Genomic DNA, 20,000 nt, shown 5'->3' on the forward strand with positions numbered 1-20,000 from the left:
CTGGGGTTTATTATGGATCCTCATTAGTTCCTGCCAAGGCAGCAGCTACTCTTCCTGGGGGTTTATTATGGATCCCCATTAGTTCCTGTCAAGGCAGCAGCTACTCTTCCTGGGGTTTATTCTGGATCCCCATTAGTTCCTGTCAAGGCAGCAGCTACTCTTCCTGAGGTTTATTATGGATCCCCATTAGTTCCTGTCAAGACAGCAGCTACTCTTCCTGGGGTTTATTATGAATCCTCATTAGTTCCTGCCAAGGCAGCAGCTACTCTTCCTGGGGTTTATTATGGATCCCCATTAGTTCCTGTCAAGGCAGCAGCTACTCTTCCTGGGGTTTAATTTGGATCCCCATTAGTTCCTGTCAAGGCAACAGCTACTCTTCCTGGGGTTTATTAAGGATCCCCATTAGTTCCTGTCAAGGCAGCAGCTACTCTACCTGGGATCCAGCAAAATGAAGGCAGTTCTTCCATTTTTAAAACATTACAAAACATTCACAACAGATTTCACAGCACATTGAATGTGTTCCCTCAGGCCCCTACTCTACTACCATATATCTACAACCCAAAATCCATGTGTATGTGTGTGTATAGTGCATATGTTATTGTGTGTTTGTATGCACGTGTCTGTGCCTGTGTGTCTCTTCACAGTACCCCCTCTTCCATAAGGTGTATTTTTTATTAGCTAAAATAAAATCTAATTTCACTGCTTGCATCAGTTACTTGATGTGGAATAGAGTTCCATGTAGTCATGGCTCTATGTAGTACTGTGGAATAGAGTTTCATGTAGTCATGGCTCTATGTAGTACTGTGGAATAGAGTTCCATGTAGTCAGGGCTCTATGTAGTACTGTGGAATAGAGTTCCATGTAGTCAGGGCTCTATGTAGTACTGTGGAATAGAGTTCCATGTAGTCAGGGCTCTATGTAGTACTGTGGAATAGAGTTCCATGTAGTCAGGGCTCTATGTAGTACTGTGGAATAGAGTTCCATGTAGTCAGGGCTCTATGTAGTACTGTGGAATAGAGTTCCATGTAGTCAGGGCTCTATGTAGTACTGTGGAATAGAGTTCCATGTAGTCATGGCTCTATGTAGTACTGTGGAATAGAGTTCCATGTAGTCATGGCTCTATGTAGTACTCTGGAATGGAGTTCCATGTAGTCATGGCTCTATGTAGTACTGTGGAATAGAGTTCCATGTAGTCAGGGCTCTATGTAGTACTGTGGAATAGAGTTCCATGTAGTCATGGCTCTATGTAGTACTGTGGAATAGAGTTCCATGTAGTCATGGCTCTATGTAGTAATGTGGAATATAGTTCCATGTAGTCATGGCTCTATGTAGTACTCTGGAATAGAGTTCCATGTAGTCATGGCTCTATGTAGTACTGTGGAATAGAGTTCCATGTAGTCAGGGCTCTATGTAGTACTGTGGAATAGAGTTCCATGTAGTCATGGCTCTATGTAGTACTGTGGAATAGAGTTCCATGTAGTCATGGCTCTATGTAGTACTGTGGAATAGAGTTCCATGTAGTCATGGCTCTATGTAGTACTGTGCCTATGCCATAGTCTGTTCTGGACTTGGGGACTGTGAAGAGACCTCTGGTGGCATGTCTTGTGGGGTGTCTGAGCTGTGTGCCAGTAGATTAAACAGACAGCTAGGTGCATTCAACATGAAGTTAATCTCTCCTCCACTTCGAGTCAGGAGAGCTTTACATGCGTATTATTCATGTTAGCTCTCTGTATAGATCCAAGTGCCAGCCGTGCTGCCCTGTTCTGAGCCAATTGCAATTTTCCTAAATCCCTCTTTGTGGCACCTGACCACACGACTGAACAGTAGTCCAGGTGCGATAAAACCAGGGCCTGTTGGACCTGCCTTGTTGATAGTGTTGTTAAGAAGGCAGAGCAGCGCTTTATTATTGACAGACTTCTCCCCATCTTAGCAAAAATTTGATTTGTTGTATCAATATGTTTTGACCATGACAGTTTTACAGTCCAGGGTTACTCCAAGCAGTTTAGTCTCCTCAACTTGCTTAATTTCCCCATGATTCATTGCAAGATTTAGTTGAGGTTAAGGGTTTAGTGAATGATTTGTCCCAAATACAATGCTTTTAGTTTTTTAAATATTTAGGACTGACTTATTCCTTGCTACCCATTCGGAAACTAACTGCAGCTCTTTGTTAAGAGTTCCAGTCTTTTCAGTCGCTGTAGTAGCTGAGGTGTATAGTAGACACACTGGCTTTACTCGAAGACAGAGGCATGTCATTAGTAAAGATTTTAAAAAGTAAAGGGCCTAGACAGCTGCCCTGGGGAATTCCTGATTTTATTGGAGAGGCTTCCATTAAAGAACACCCTCTGTGTTCTATTAGACTGGTAACTCTTTATCCACAATGTAGCATGGGAAATCCATAACACATACGTTTTTCCATCAGCAGACTATGATCGATAATGTCAAAAGTTGCACTGAAGTCTAACAAAACAGCCTCCACAATCTTTTTTATCATCAATTTCTCAGTAATTTGTGTAAGTGCTGCGCTTGATGAAAGTCCTTCTCTATAAGTCTACTGAAAGTCAGTTGTTAATTTGTTTACTGTCAAATAGCATTTGTATATAAATTATCCTTTATTTACTTTATTATCAATTCAATCTATAATGTGTCAAACAATACCTGTTTCTTTTGATGGACGTGTGACATATTCATTTAGTATGCATGAATCGTTTAGTGTATGTGTACGATGCTGAAATTCATTCTGAATGTAGGAATTTTAGGGATCACATTTCCTCCATGACTACATGTCGTCCTCAAAAGAAACACCACATTCATCCAGCTGAATGTGAAAGCTAATTGCTGTACATTTTTTTTTTTATGGGCCAAGGTTTTCTCAACATATATTGTGCCTAACAAGCCAAATGTCTGCTACAACTTTAGATGAACTTGTAAGTCATTCTAAAAACCAGAAGTGTCAGACAGGGTAACAACCCCACAGCATCTGAAGTGGTGTGTCTGTACTGTATGTCAATGACAATCTTTTCTTTCACAGCACCGCTGTCATTATTACAATCTAAATGCAAATGATTGTAACGCCTTGGGGCTTTCCCCACTGAGCCAGTGGTTTATGTTAATGTGTCTCTGGTGATATTGTTTTTTCCATCAGGACTGTGACACAAAAAAAATACTTGGTGTTGAGCAGAATCAACAACCTCTGCATCATTTAGATAGTTGCTTTGTGAGAAGGTGTTAAAGTCCACAGTCTTATCCCGAAGCCACTCCTGCGTTCTTTTGGGCTGTGTGCTTAGGGTCGTTGTCCTGTTGGAAAGTGAACCTTCGCCGCAGTCTGCCCTGAGCGTTCTGGAGCTGGTTTTCATCAAGGATCTCTCTGTACTTTGCTCCGTTCATCTTTCCCTCGATCCTGACTAGCCTCCCAGTCCCAGCCGCTGAAAAACATCCCTACAGCATGATGCCACCACCACCATGCTTCACCGTAGGGATGGTTCCAGGCATTCAGGCCAAAGTGTTCAATCTTGGTTTCATCAGCCTGAGAGTCTTGTTTCTCATGGTCTGAAAGTCTTTAGGTGCCTTTTGGCAAACTCCAAGCAGGCTGTCATGTGCCTTTTACTGATGAGTGGCTTCCGTCTGGCCACTCTACCCTAAAGGCCTGATTGGTGGAGAGCTGCAGGGTTGGTTGTCCTTCTGAAAGTTTCTCCTATCTCCACAGAGGAACTCTGGAGCTCTGTGAGAGTGACCTTCGGGTTCTTGGTCACCTCCACTTCCTGGACAATTTCTTCCACCTCATGGCTTGGTTTTTGCTCTGACATGCTCTGTCAACTGTGGGACCTTATATAGACAGGTGTGTGCCTTTCCAAATCAAGTTGTAGAAACATCTCAAGGATGATCGATGGGAACAAGATGCACCTGATCTCCATTTCCAGTCTCAAAGAAAAAGGGTCTGAATACTTATAATAAATAATAAATAAGTATAAAGTAAATAAATAATAAATAAGGTATTTCAGGTTTTAAAAAATATATAAATTTGCTAAAATTTTTGCAAACCTGTTTTTGCTTTGTCATTATGTATGTATGTATGTATGTATTGTGTGTAGATTGATGAGGATCATTTTTATTTAATCCATTTTAGAACGAGGCTGTAACGTAACAAAATGTGGAAAAAGGTCAAGGGGTCTGAATACTTTCCGAATGCGCTGTATGTACCAGATGAAAGGTACCAGCGGCCTGGCATTAGACCCAAGAGAGAACAGGAGCCATGTCCCAGGGAGACACGGTGCCGGGTCCTGCTGTAGATAGAAACAGAAGTCTGAGTCTTTTTGGCTAAAACATGGGAGTAAATCGTCAGTGGAAACTCGCCACTAGTCAGTTGGTTGTATTTGTTAATTTCTTATTGCAGAGATGATGTGTGGTAGCTCTTTGTTGGGCCTGAGACTGTTATTACAACTCTGATGTGAATATTCCCATACTGCTCTGCAGAAGAAGGGGCTCATTTTATCAATGTAATGTGTTGATGGATGTAAAGCAGTTTATGGTCTTTGAGGTGGGAGACAGTCTGGGGAAATCACTGCCTTAATGTCATTACATTCCCTGCTTGGTGATCTTTTTGTTTTGTCAACGATGTGAATGTCAAAATGACTTTTCTCCCCATGGGATTTTATATGTAAATGACTGTGACTTTTACACAGCCTCTTGTCTGACCTCTGAGCTCACTTCTTATAATTTTTACTTCATTCATCTCGACAACCCAGAAGTAAAAACTCACGTCATTTGTTCAGATGCCATTTGTGTCACGTAGTCGACCCAGGAGAGATTAGAACGTCATTGGTCTGACAGACATTTGAGTGATTAAACATGATGAAGAACTTCTCTGATCAGATGAATGTTAGATGTCCAGGTGGATATCTACACGCCAGATACACAACCCTGTTCAGAATCTCTGCCTTTCCTCTTGATAATACAACAGAGCATGAACTGACTCTATCACCCTGTTCTCTCTCTTCTCCCCCAAACCCCTGTTCTCTCGCTCCCCTAAACCCCTGTTCTCTCTCTCTCTCTCTCTCTCTCCCCCAAAACACTGTTCTCTCTCTCCCCTAAACCCCTGTTCTCTCTCTCTCTCCCCCAAAACACTGTTCTCTCTCTTCTCCCCCAAACCCTGTTCTTTCTCTCTCCCCTAAACCCCTGTTCTCTCTCTCTCTCTCTCTCCCCCAAAACCCTGTTCTCTCTCTCCCCTAAACCCCTGTTCTCTCTCTTTCTCCCCCAAAACCTTGTTCTCTCTCTTCTCCCCCAAACCCCTGTTCTCTCTCTCTCTCCCCTAAACCCCTGTTCTCTCTCTCTCTCTCTCTCCCCCAAAACACTGTTCTCTCTCTTCTCCCCCAAAACCCTGTTCTATCTCTCTCCCCCAAACCCCTGTTCTCTCTCTTCCCCCCCAAACCCCTGTTCCCGCTCTTCTCTCCCAAACCACTGTTCTCTCTCTTCTCCCCATCCCCTTAACCATCCCCCCAAACCTCCATTCTTCTCTCTTCCATCCCTAACCCCCAAATAACCCTCTCTACCCTCTTCTCCCCCCCAGTCCCAGCCCCAGTGCGCTCTCTCCACGTCCAGGGTGGTAAGCGTACTGACCGTCTCTCCATCAGCTGGCTGCCTGGGGCAGGGGAGTGGAGTGGGTACCAAGTGGTCCTGTACGGTGGCCTGGAGGGCTCAACCACTACCCTGGCCGCCCAGGAGCTGGGCATGGAGCAGAGAGAACACCTGTTCCAGGGACTGGTACCTGGCCGTGTGTACCGGGCTAAGGTGGTCACACACAGTGGAGAGCTGACTAATTCTGTGTCTGCGAAGGGAAGGACGGGTCAGTACACAACCCTCTCTCTCTCTGTCTCTGTCTGAAAGTCATATTCATTTACAATGATCCAATGATGCCAGGGATGATAGCTGTTATAAAATGCATCCATTCTACCTAACAACTATATTGACTAGTACTACCTTAGTTAGAGAATACTCTGCACTCTGGGTCCATGTATCCATTCTACTTAACAACTATATTGACTAGTACTACCTTAGTTAGAGAAAACTCTGCACTCTGGGTCCATGTATCCATTCTACTTAACAACTATATTGACTAGTACTACCTTAGTTAGAGAATACTCTGCACTCTGGGTCCATGTATTCATTCTACTTAACAACTATATTGACTAGTACTACCTTAGTTAGAGAATACTCTGCACTCTGGGTCCATGTATCCATTCTACTTAACAACTATATTGACTAGTACTACCTTAGTTAGAGAATACTCTGCACTCTGGGTCCATGTATCCATTCTACTTAACAACTATATTGACTAGTACTACCTTAGTTAGAGAATACTCTGCACTCTGGGTCCATGTATCCATTCTACTTAACAACTATATTGACTAGTACTACCTTAGTTAGAGAATACTCTGCACTCTGGGTCCATGTATCCATTCTACTTAACAACTATATTGACTAGTACCACCTTAGTTAGAGAATACTCTGCACTCTGGGTCCATGTATCCAGAGTTCAAATGACAGAGAAAATTAACACACAGAATTAAACTAAATATTAAATATATATGTTAAACTTATTCAAAATATTGTTGCTTGCAGTAAAGCCTCTATCTGTCTGTGTTTTGTGCTACTTGCAGTAAAGCCTGTTTCTGTCTGTGTTTTGTGCTACTTGCAGTAAAGCCTGTTTCTGTCTGTGTTTTCCCCTCAGCCCCAGAGCCTCCCTCCATGGTATCCTTCAGGGACATCAGTGGTAACAGCTCTGTAGAACTGACCTGGGATGGTCCCGCCTCTGGTGACTACGACACCTTTGACCTCCAATGGGCTCCCAGAGATTCCCTGTCAATCACAGCGCCTCAGCCAACCAGCCGCATCCTGGATGGGATGTTCCCGGGACGACTGTACAACTTCACCATCCGCACTGTCAGTGGGGGAGGAGCCAAGGGCGGGCCTATCGCCAACAGCCAGCCAATCCAGAGGAGCCTCAGAACAAGTAGGTGGAGCCTATGAGAGAGGGATATTTGATTTACTGTTGGGGTTTAAACTGTGTTATTCATGGTTAGAGTTATAGTATTTATTGGACTGGTAGAATTCCATGAAAACAATTCAAACCTGATTGGTGGGAAGTACTTCCAACATCAGCCACTAGAGGGAAGCACACAACTGATCAAGGTAAAGAGACCTGTGCACTCAAGTGAAATTGACTGTGAGAAGGTAAATTAAAGTGTGTGTGTGTGGGCAGGGTAGTGGGGGGGTGGGGGGGATTTCGGGCATCTGACTGAGTTGTTTGAAGTTCTTATTTAAATCCCACGTTGAGCTTGGCTCTCTGGGGAAGAGATGGTTTGGAGCAGGATGAGGCCAAACAGAATATAGAATCAAGGCCCGGAACTGAGAGAGATTCTAAAAGGGCTTCTGGGTTCTGCATCCTGTCCTACTTTACACACACACACACACACACACACACACATACACACACACAAACACCGCCACACACACACACACACACACACCGCCACACACACACACACACACACACACACATCTAGATAATGAAAGGTATTGGTTGATGAAGAGGTTCAACAGGACATCTAGATAATGAAAGGTATTGATTGATGAAGAGGTTCAACAGGACATCTAGATAATAAAAGGTATTGGTTGATGAAGAGGTTCAACAGGATATCTAGATAATGAAAGGTATTGGTTGATGAAGAGGTTCAACAGGACATCTAGATAATAAAAGGTATTGGTTGATGAAGAGGTTCAACAGGATATCTAGATAATGAAAGGTATTGGTTGATGAAGAGGTTCAACAGGACATCTAGATAATGAAAGGTATTGGTTGATGAAGAGGTTCAACAGGACATCTAGATAATGAAAGGTATTGGTTGATGAAGAGGTTCAACAGGACATCTAGATAATGAAAGGTATTGGTTGATGAAGAGGTTCAACAGGACATATAGATAATGAATGGTATTGGTTGATGAAGAGGTTCAACAGGACATCTAGATAATGAATGGTTTCATCTTCAACCGTCCTCTCAGTGACACTGCTGCTCTTAATAGCCTAAGCTTTGCTCAATCAATCACACACACACACATAGATGAACACACACACACACACACATACATGGATGTACACACACACATTGATGGAGAACCTGCCTCTGCCTGGCTCGTAGTGTAACTTAAAGTTGCAAATGAGTTCTTCTCTATTCTCATAAATTCTTATGTCCCAAATTGCACCCTACACATTATTTTGGTGCACTAGTTTTACCACTGCCCATAAGGGAGTCAGGTCAAAAGTAGTGCACTTCGTAGGGAATAGGGTCCCATTTGGGGAACACATCGTTTTCCCCCTCTGGTCTGGGATATGAATCTTCCTTCAGCGTCTGGCTCATGACAACCCTTAGACTCTTATCACTTTCCATTTCAATATAAATGGCATAACTGCTTAATGGTATGGCAAATATTACCCTGCCCCAGGCTTTTCAAACATCGGACCATTTCTTTCCATTTTCACCTAAAATGACACACCCAAATCTAAGTTTAGATTTGTCATAATCATCTTTATGTGGGTATAGTTAGTCTAGGACATCGCCATTTTTCTTTACACTGTGCACACCTGGCTGAAGAGAAAAAGGAGGGTGGTGAGAATGCGTCATACTTCATGTGCAGGAGACGGTAGTAATGGCTGTGACAGTCATGGCATTTTGGGTGACAGGAACTGATCAGCCAAATGACTGCAGTCACAGTAAAACATGTTAGAATAGCAAAAATAAATATATATAGTACCAGTCAGAAGTTTGGACACACCTACTCATTCCAGGGTATTTCCTACATTGTAGAATAGCAGTGAAGACATCAAAACTATGAAATAACACATATGGAATCATGTAGTAACCAAAATAGTGTTAAACAAATAGAAATATATTTGAGATGTTAGATTCTTCCAAGTAGCCACCCTTTTCCTTGACGACAGCTTTTAGGAAAACATGTTCTTCTCTCCTCCTCTCCTGTCTGCATGTGTTGCCATGGAAATAGACTGGACAGGAGGTGCATCAAGTCAATTATGGCATGATGGCTGGATTGGCAGCTATTGCGATTGTACCCACAGGAGCAAAGCAGGAAGTATAATATGTGATGTGATTTGTTGATTCAACTCAACGGACGTTACAAAAATACCTTCTATTGCACGAAAACATTCCACAATTTATTGCATCACAATTACCAGGCAGCCATTGTGAGTTTACCAGTCAAGTTGTCAGGGTGAGAGGTTCCAAGCCTGTTCTATTCATTCTATTGACCAGTCATATTACCAGGCAGCCATTGTGAGTTTACCAGTCAAGTTGTCAGGGTGAGAGGTTCTATTCATTCTATTGACCAGTCATATTACCAGGGTTACAGGTTCTATTCATTCTATTGACCAGACATATTACCAGGCAGCCATTGTGAGTTTACCAGTCAAGTTGTCAGGGTGAGAGGTTCCAAGCCTGTTCTATTCATTCTATTGACCAGTCATATTACCAGGGTTACAGGTTCTATTCATTCTATTTACCAGGGTTACAGGTTCTATTCATTCTATTTACCAGGGTTACAGGTTCTATTCATTCTATTTACCAGGGTTACAGGTTCTATTCATTCTATTTACCAGGGTTACAGGTTCTATTCATTCTATTTACCAGTCATATTACCAGGGTTAGAGGTTCTATTCATTCTATTGACCAGTCATATTACCAGGGTTACAGGTTCTATTCATTCTATTTACCAGTCATATTACCAGGGTTAGAGGTTCTATTCATTCTATTTACCAGGGTTACAGGTTCTATTCATTCTATTTACCAGGGTTACAGGTTCTATTCATTCTATTTACCAGGGTTAGAGGTTCTATTCATTCTATTTACCCGTCATATTACCAGGGTTAGAGGTTCTATTAATTCTATTTACCAGTCATTTTACCAGGGTTAGAGGTTCTATTCATTCTATTTACCAGGGTTAGAGGTTCTATTCATTCAATATACCAGGGTTAGAGGTTCTATTCATTCTATTTACCAGTCATATTACCAGGGTTAGAGGTTCTATTCATTCTATTTACCAGTCATATTGCCAGGGTTAGAGGTTCTATTCATTCTATTTACCAGTCATATTACCAGGGTTAGAGGTTCTATTCATTCTATTTACCAGTCATATTACCAGGGTTAGAGGTTCTATTCATTCTATTTACCAGTCATATTACCAGGGTTACAGGTTCTATTCATTCTATTTACCAGTCATATTACCAGGGTTAGAGGTTCTATTCATTATATTTACCAGTCATATTACCAGGGTTAGAGGTTCTATTCATTCTATTTACCAGTCATATTACCGGGGTTAGAGGTTCTATTCATTCTATTTACCAGTCATATTACCAGGGTTAGAGGTTCTATTCATTCTATTTACCAGTCATATTACCAGGGTTAGAGGTTCTATTCATTCTATTTACCAGTCATATTACCAGGGTTAGAAGTTCTATTCATTCTATTTACCAGTCATATTACCAGGGTTAGAGGTTCTATTCATTCTATTTACCAGTCATATTAACAGGGTTAGAGGTTCTATTCATTCTATTTACCAGTCATATTACCAGGGTTACAGGTTCTATTCATTCTATTTACCAGGGTTAGAGGTTCTATTCATTCTATTTACCAGTCATATTACCAGGGTTAGAGGTTCTATTGATTATATTTACCAGAGTTAGAGGTTCTATTCATTCTGTTTACCAGTCATATTACCAGGGTTAGAGGTTCTATTCATTCTATTTACCAGGGTTACAGGTTCTATTCATTCTATTTACCAGGGTTACAGGTTCTATTCATTCTATTTACCAGTCATATTACCAGGGTTAGAGGTTCTATTAATTCTATTTACCAGTCATTTTACCAGGGTTAGAGGTTCTATTCATTTTATTTACCAGGGTTAGAGGTTCTATTCATTCGATTTACCAGGGTTAGAGGTTCTATTCATTCTATTTACCAGTCATATTACCCGGGTTAGAGGTTCTATTCATTCTATTTACCAGTCATATTACCAGGGTTACAGGTTCTATTCATTCTATTTACCAGTCATATTACCAGGGTCACAGGTTCTATTCATTCTATTTACCAGGGTTAGAGGTTCTATTAATTCTATTTACCAGTCATATTACCAGGGTTAGAGGTTCTATTCATTCTATTTACCAGTCATATTACCAGGGTTGGAGGTTCTATTCATTCTATTTACCAGTCATATTACCAGGGTTACAAGTTCTATTCATTCTATTTACCAGTCATATTACCGGGGTTAGAGGTTCTATTCATTCTATTTACCAGGGTTAGAGGTTCTATTCATTCTATTTACCAGTCATATTACCAGGGTTAGAGGTTCTATTCATTATATTTACCAGTCATATTACCAGGGTTAGAGGTTCTATTCATTCTATTTACCAGTCATATTACCAGGGTTAGAGATTCTATTCATTCTATTTACCAGTCATATTGCCAGGGTTAGAGGTTCTATTCATTCTATTTACCAGTCATATTTCCAGGGTTAGAGGTTCTATTCATTCTATTTACCAGTCATATTACCAGGGTTAGAGGTTCTATTCATTCTATTTACCAGTCATATTACCAGGGTTACAGGTTCTATTCATTCTATTTACCAGGGTTAGATGTTCTATTTATTCTATTTACCAGGGTTAGAGGTTCTATTCATTCTATTTACCAGTCATATTACCAGGGTTAGAGGTTCTATTCATTCTATTTACCAGTCATTTTACCAGGGTTAGAGGTTCTATTCATTCTATTTACCAGTCATATTACCAGGGTTACAGGTTCTATTCATTCTATTTACCAGTCATATTACCAGGGTTACAGGTTCTATTCATTCTATTTACCAGGGTTAGAGGTTCTATTCATTATATTTACCAGTCATATTACCAGGGTTAGAGGTTCTATTCATTCTATTTACCAGTCATATTACCAGGGTTACAGGTTCTATTCATTCTATTTACCAGGGTTAGAGGTTCTATTCATTATATTTACCAGGGTTAGAGGTTATATTCATTCTATTTACCAGTCATATTACCAGGGTTAGAGGTTCTATTCATTCTATTTACCAGTCATATTACCAGGGTTAGAGGTTCTATTCATTCTATTTACCAGTCATATTACCAGGGTTAGAGGTTCTATTCATTCTATTTACCAGGGTTACAGGTTCTATTCATTCTATTTACCAGTCATATTACCAGGGTTAGAGGTTCTATTCATTCTATTTACCAGTCATATTACCAGGGTTAGAGGTTCTATTCATTCTATTTACCAGGGTTAGAGGTTCTATTCATTCTATTTACCAGGGTTACAGGTTCTATTCATTTTATTTACCAGTCATATTACCAGGGTTACAGGTTCTATTCATTCTATTTACCAGTCATATTACCAGGGTTAGAGGTTCTTTTCATTCTATTTACCAGTCATATTACCAGGGTTAGAGGTTCTATTCATTCTATTTACCAGTCATATTACCAGGGTTAGAGGTTCTATTAATTATATTTACCAGTCATATTACCAGGGTTAGAGGTTCTATTCATTCTATTTACCAGTCATATTACCAGGGTTAGAGGTTCTATTCATTCTATTTACCAGGGTTAGAGGTTCTATTCATTCTATTTACCAGTCATATTACCAGGGTTAGAGGTTCTATTCATTCTATTTACCAGGGTTAGAGGTTCTATTCATTCTATTTACCAGTCATATTACCAGGGTTAGAGGTTCTATTCATTCTATTTACCAGTCATATTACCAGGGTTAGAAGTTCTATTCATTCTATTTACCAGTCATATTACCAGGGTTACAGGTTCTATTCATTCTATTTACCAGGGTTAGAGGTTCTATTCATTCTATTTACCAGTCAAATTACCAGGGTTATAGGTTCTATTCATTCTATTTACCAGTCATATTACCAGGGTTAGAAGTTCTATTCATTCTATTTACCAGTCATATTACCAGGGTTACAGGTTCTATTCATTCTATTTACCAGGGTTAGAGGTTCTATTCATTCTATTTACCAGTCATATTACCAGGGTTAGAAGTTCTATTCATTCTATTTACCAGTCATATTACCAGGGTTAGAGGTTCTATTCATTCTATTTACCAGGGTTAGAGGTTCTATTCATTCTATTTACCAGTCATATTACCAGGGTTAGAGGTTCTATTCATTCTATATACCAGTGTTAGAGGTTCTATTCATTCTGTTTACCAGTCATATTACCAGGGTTAGAGGTTCTATTCATTCCATTCACCAGGGTTGGAGGTTCTAATCATTCTATTTACCAGGGTTAGAGGTTCTATTCATTCTATTTACCAGTCATATTACCAGGGTTACAGGTTCTATTCATTCTATGTACCAGTCATATTACCAGGGTTACAGGTTCTATTCATTCTATTTACCAGTCATATTACCAGGGTTAGAGGTTATATTCATTCTATTTACCAGGGTTAGAGGTTCTATTCATTCTATTTACCAGTCATATTACCAGGGTTAGAGGTTCTATTCATTCTATTTACCAGGGTTAGAGGTTCTATTCATTATATTTACCAGTCATATTACCAGGGTTAGAGGTTCTATTCATTCTATTTACCAGTCATGTTACCAGGGTTGGAGGTTCTATTCATTCTATTTACCAGTCATATTACCAGGGTTGGAGGTTCTATTCATTCTATTTACGAGTCATGTTACCAGGGTTAGAGGTTCTATTCATTCTATTTACCAGTCATATTACCAGGGTTAGAGGTTCTATTCATTCTATTTACCAGGGTTAGAGGTTCTATTCATTCTATTTACCAGTCATATTACCAGGGTTAGAGGTTCTATTCATTCTATTTACCAGTCTTATTACCAGGGTTACAGGTTCTATTCATTCTATTTACCAGTCATATTACCAGGGTTAGAGGTTCTATTCATTCTATTTACCAGGGTTACACGTTCTATTCATTCTATTTACCAGGGTTACAAGTTCTATTCATTCTATTTACCAGGGTTAGAGGTTTTATTCATTCTATTTACCAGTCATATTACCAGGGTTAGAGGTTCTATCTTTTCTATTTACCAGGGTTAGAGGTTCTATTCGTTCTATTTACCAGGGTTAGAGGTTCTATTCATTCTATTTACCAGTCATATTACCAGGGTTAGAGGTTCTATTCATTCTATATACCAGTCATATTACCAGGGTTACAGGTTCTATTCATTCTATTTACCAGTCATATTACCAGGGTTACAGGTTCTATTAATTCTATTTACCAGGGTTAGAGGTTCTATTCATTCTATTTACCAGTCATATTACCAGGGTTACAGGTTCTATTCATTCTATTTACCAGTCATATTTCCAGGGTTACAGGTTCTATTCATTCTATTTACCAGGGTTAGAGGTTCTATTCATTCTATTTACCAGTCATATTACCAGGGTTAGAGGTTCTATTCATTCTATTTACCAGTCAAATTACCAGGGTTAGAGGTTCTATTCATTCTATTTACCAGTCATATTACCAGGGTTAGAGGTTCTATTCATTCTATTTACCAGTCATATTACCGGGGTTAGAGGTTCTATTCATTCTATTTATCAGTCATATTACCAGGGTTAGAGGTTCTATTCATTCTATTTACCAGTCATATTACCAGGGTTAGAGGTTCTATTCATTCTATTTACCAGGGTTACAGGTTCTATTCATTCTATTTACCAGTCATATTACCAGGGTTAGTGGTTCTATTCATTCTATTTACCAGTCATATTACCAGGGTTAGAGGTTCTATTCATTCTATTTACCAGGGTTACAGGTTCTATTCATTCTTTTAACCAGGGTTAGAGGTTCTATTCATTCTATTTACCAGGGTTAGAGGTTCTATTCATTCTATTTACCAGGGTTAGAGGTTCTATTCATTCTATTTACCAGTCATATTACCAGGGTTACAGGTTCTATTCATTCTATTTACCAGTCATTCTGGTAAACAACCAAGGCCCCTTGACCACTACAGCCCAATCTACTAACTTCTACATCAGTTTGACCTGGTCCAAGATAACATGGCACGGTGCTGAGTCTTAAAACCAGTCGACTCAAAACGTGTTTCCATAAGAATGAGTCCACAGAGAGCAAGTGGATTTACAACAAATATTTTGAGTGAATATGTAAATGCCTTTATAGTGCTATCATCAATATGAAGCTTCAGACTAGTTGAGGTCCCTCTAAGGTAGATACAGAAGCTAGTGTCAGTGTGTATATCTCTTTGGAACCGTGTGTCACGCAGACCACACACTTCCATTGAACCCTGTTATTGAGTCGTGTGTGTGTGTGTGTGTATAGTGTGGGCTAACGCAGACCGTTGTTTTCCTTTTGAAAAAGGCAGACAGTCCAAGGGCACGGGAACAAAACACACCTCTCAAAATATTATTCTTGGCCTCTGTGCTCATTTGCTTTCACACTGTTATGTAGAGAGCCTTTCTATTCAACCGGTCCCTGACCACTTTGTCCTCAGTCTGATGTGACGTACTGTAGAGCCTCTTATGGTCGGTGGTGAGTCAGCAAAACTCATAATGCTCTGCCTGGCTCCTATTGTATCCTCACTCCTGGCCAATGATTGAAGTCTGATTGAAGCCTCCAGTAAAACAGTAAAAAGTGCTTTTTTTTTCATGTGTCCTCTGTCTCTCACTGCTAGCTAGGCTGAAGATGCCCTTATTAGGACAGATCATTATTCCATCAGGAAGCTTTTAGATACATGGGCCCAGGGCCTTTGCTAACTAACATTGCTGGTCCCTTAGTTTAGAATTCTTTCTCATTTTATGCAAATAGTTATGGGATGTTAGAGTCCTTTTGTTTTAAATGTGTTATCTTCAACCCAGACTGCTAGTGCATAGTTAGGAAGGTAGAGTAGACAGGGGGCAGGAAGGTAGAGGAGACAGGGGAGAGGAAGGTAGAGGAGACAGGGGGCAGGAAGGTAGAGGAGACAGGGGATAGGAAGGTAGAGGAAACAGGGAGCAGGAAGGTAGAGGAGACGGGGCAGGAAGGTAGAGGAGACAGGGGATAGGAAGGTGGAGGAAACAGGGAGCAGGAAGGTAGAGGAGACAGGGGGCAGGAAGGTAGAAGAGAGGGGGCAGGAAGGTAGAGGAAACAGGAGATAGGAAGGTAGAGGAGACAGGGGGCAGGAAGGTAGAGGAAACAGTAGATATGAAGGTAGAGGAGACAGGAGATAGGAAGGTAGAGGAGACAGGAGATAGGTAGGTAGAGGAGACAGGAGATAGGAAGGTAGAGGAGACAGGGGGCAGGAAGGTAGAGGAGACAGAGGTCAGGTAGGTAGAGGAAACAGGTGGTAGGAAGGTAGAGGAGACAGAGGTTGGTTGTCACAGTGCTCCTAACTAAAGCTCCCGAAGGTAATACTGTAGTTCTCGTCTCAGGGCTATGAGACCCTGAGCTCAATGGTTCTAAAACTCCCTGCACTAAAACGTCATGCCATGCTTTCTTGGACTAGGGACTTTGTGTAATCACAGTCAAATTTACCTGAATAAATAAAGGTTTATTAAATATTAATCAATCAACCAATCAATCGATCGATCAATCAAAGAATCAATCCTAAATGTTCCCTCTCTTCCTCCCAGACCCATCCAGACTGCGGAACATGCACTGTTTCCCCCAGAGTTCCTCATCCATCTCCTGTTCCTGGACCTTCCCTGATTCCCACTGGGACTCCTATACCGTGGAGGTAATGTAACATCTCTCACAAACACACACTCTCTTTATGTCTTGTCTTATTATTGTACAAGTTGAGGTCAGGGTGTCTGATACCATTTCTCCAACTTTACTAAAGGCTTTGCAGGGATGTAGGATACCGTGTCAGTTGTGCAACTGAATGCATTCAACTGAAATGTGTCTTCCTCATTTAAGCCAACCCCTCTAAACTGCCTTAATTAACATCCACACCCAGGGAACGATGGGTTAACTGCCTTGTTCGGGGCAGGGATTCAGGGATTCGATCCAGCAACCTTTCGGTTAACCCATACATAAACTATGTGGACACCCCTGTAAATTGGTGGATTTGGGCTATTTCAGCAACACCCGTTGCTGACAGATGTATAAAATCACCCACACAGCCATGCAATCTCCATAGACGGCAGGTAGCCTAGTGGTTAGAGGCAGGTAGCCTAGTGATTAGAGGTAGGTAGCCTAGTGGTTAGAGGCAGGTAGCCTAGTGGTTAGAGGCAGGTAGCCTAGTGGTTAGAGGCAGGTAGCCTAGTGGTTAGAGGCAGGTAGCCTAGTGGTTAGAGGCAGGTAGCCTAGTGGTTAGAGGCAGGTACCCTAGTGGTTAGAGGCAGGTATCCTAGTGGTTAGAGGCAGCGTAGCCTAGTGGTTAGAGGCAGGTACCCTAGTGGTTAGAGGCAGGTAGCCTAGTGGTTAGAGGCAGGTAGCCTAGTGGTTAGAGGCAGGTAGCCTAGTGATTAGAGGCAGGTAGCCTAGTGGTTAGAGGCATGTACCCTAGTGGTTAGAGCCATATAGCCTAGTGGTTAGAGCCAGGTAGCCTAGTGGTTAGAGGCAGGTACATAGTGGTTAGAGCATTGGACTAGTAACGGGAAGGTTGCAAGATCAAATCCCTGAGCTGACAAGGTCGTTCTGCCCCTAAACACAAGCAGTTGACCCACTGGGCCGTTATTGAAAATAAGAATTTGTTCTTAACTGACTTGCCTGGTAAAATAGACAAACACTGGCAGTGGAATAGCCCAGTAGAATAGCCCAGTAGAATAGCCCAGTATAATAGCCCGTACGGAATAGCCCAGTAGAATAGCCCAGTAGAATAGCCCAGTAGAATAGCCCAGTAGAATAGCCCGTACGGAAGAGCTCAGTGAATTTCAACGTGACACCGTCATAGGATACAACAGTTTGTCAAATTTCTGCCCTGCTCGAGCTGCCCCAGACAAGGAGTGGACTATTAAAGTTGTCAGTATGTTGAAAACATGGAGTGGACTATTAAAGTTGTCAGTATGTTGAAAACATGGAGTGGACTATTAAAGTTGTCAGTATGTTGAAAACATGGAGTGGACTGTTAAAGTTGTCAGTATGTTGAAAACATGGAGTGGACTGTTAAAGTTGTCAGTATGTTGAAAACATGGAGTGGACTATTAAAGTTGTCAGTATGTTGAAAACATGGAGTGGACTATTAAAGTTGTCAGTATGTTGAAAACAAGGAGTGGACTTAGGTAATCAGTTGTCAGTATGTTGAAAACATGGAGTGGACTTAGGTAATCAGTTGTCAGTATGTTGAAAACATGGAGTGGACTTAGGTAATCAGTTGTCAGTATGTTGAAAACATGGAGTGGACTTAGGTAATCAGTTGTCAGTATGTTGAAAACAAGGAGTGGACTACAGTAATGTCCACTACATTCCAGGTGCGTCAGCAGGACAGCTGGGAGCTGGTGTACGCCCTGCGTCTGGCCCGGGATAGTACCTTACTCAGCCTGGAGAACCTACAGCCTTACAGGAGATACAACGTGGCTGTCAGAGTGGCCTCAGCTGGACTCAGCAGCCCCGCCGTGGAGGAGAACGTGGTCACCATGATCGACCGTGAGTAACTACCTATACCGGCTGACAACCGGAGTTGTATCATAGACCCCATCCTAGAGTAGAGTTTATCTGCTGTAAGATCCAGACCCACAATCACCATGACAACAAACCAGGTCACCACACAGAACCACCACACCAGATGACGCCAAACAAGTGACACAATGGTTGGTGGGATTTAGCTGTCCCAACATGCTGATACGTGACCTGACCCATTAAATGACCTGTTAAATGACCTGTTAATTGACCTGTTAAATGACCTGCTAAATGACCTGCTAAATGACCTGTTAATTGACCTGCTAAATGACCTGGTAAATGACCTGCTAAATGACCAGCTAACTGACCTGTTAAATGACCTGCTAAATGACCTGGTAAATGACCTGCTAAATGACCTGCTAACTGACCTGTTAAATGACCTGGTAAATGACCCATTAAATGACCTGCTAAATGACCTGTTAAATGACCTGTTAAATGACCTGCTAAATGACCTGCTAAATGACCTGGTAAATGACCTGTTAAATGACCTGCTAAATGACCTGCTAAATGACCTGGTAAATGACCTGGTAAATGACCTGTTAAATGACCTGCTAAATGACCAGCTAACTGACCTGTTAAATGACCTGCTAAATGACCTGGTAAATGACCTGGTAAATGACCTGCTAAATGACCTTTGACATGCTCCAGGTACATGCGCTGTCTGACAGTCTAAACTTGTATGAGTTGTATGAGTACCACCAGTGTTTCTACCAGACCACTATCAGTAGTAGTGTTTCTACCAGTAGTAGTGTTTCTACCAGACCACTAACAGTAGTATTGTTTCTACCAGTAGTAGTGTTTCTACCAGACCACTAACAGTAGTAGTGTTTCGGTCAGTAGTAGTGTAGTAGTGTTTCTACCAGTAGTAGTGTAGTAGTGTTTCTAACAGTAGTAGTGTTTCTACCAGTAGTAGTGTTTCTAACAGTAGTAGTGTTTCTACCAGTAGTAGTGTTTCTACCAGTAGTAGTGTTTCTACCAGTAGTAGTGTAGTAGTGTTTCTACCAGTAGTAGTGTTTCTACCAGTAGTAGTGTTTCTACCAGTAGTAGTGTTTCTACCAGTAGTAGTGTAGTAGTGTTTCTACCAGTAGTAGTGTTTCTACCAGTAGTAGTGTAGTAGTGTTTCTACCAGTAGTAGTGTTTCTACCAGTAGTAGTGTAGTAGTGTTTCTACCAGTAGTAGTGTTTCTACCAGTAGTAGTGTTTCTACCAGTAGTAGTGTAGTAGTGTTTCTACCAGTAGTAGTGTTTCTACCAGTAGTAGTGTTTCTACCAGTAGTTGTGTTTCTACCAGTAGTAGTGTTTCTAACAGTAGTAGTGTTTCTACCAGTAGTAGTGTTTCTACCA

General features: G+C 41.2%; 1 protein-coding gene across 1 annotated transcript in view; it reads left to right on the forward strand.

Moving 5' to 3' along the window:
- Nucleotides 1–20,000, forward strand: part of LOC139393674 (receptor-type tyrosine-protein phosphatase beta-like) — a gene marked incomplete at its 5' end in the record, with an annotated part of 94,372 nt that overhangs the window by 23,823 nt on the left and 50,549 nt on the right. The window contains 4 exons of the mRNA XM_071142018.1: nucleotides 5,564–5,839; nucleotides 6,725–7,006; nucleotides 16,669–16,772; nucleotides 18,451–18,625. Of these exons, the coding sequence (XP_070998119.1) occupies nucleotides 5,564–5,839; nucleotides 6,725–7,006; nucleotides 16,669–16,772; nucleotides 18,451–18,625 (837 nt within the window). The remainder of the gene's footprint in view (nucleotides 1–5,563; nucleotides 5,840–6,724; nucleotides 7,007–16,668; nucleotides 16,773–18,450; nucleotides 18,626–20,000) is intronic.

This window comes from Oncorhynchus clarkii, unplaced genomic scaffold (genome assembly GCF_045791955.1).
Source record: "Oncorhynchus clarkii lewisi isolate Uvic-CL-2024 unplaced genomic scaffold, UVic_Ocla_1.0 unplaced_contig_795_pilon_pilon, whole genome shotgun sequence".
In the NCBI taxonomy this organism is placed as follows: Eukaryota; Metazoa; Chordata; class Actinopteri; order Salmoniformes; family Salmonidae; genus Oncorhynchus; species Oncorhynchus clarkii.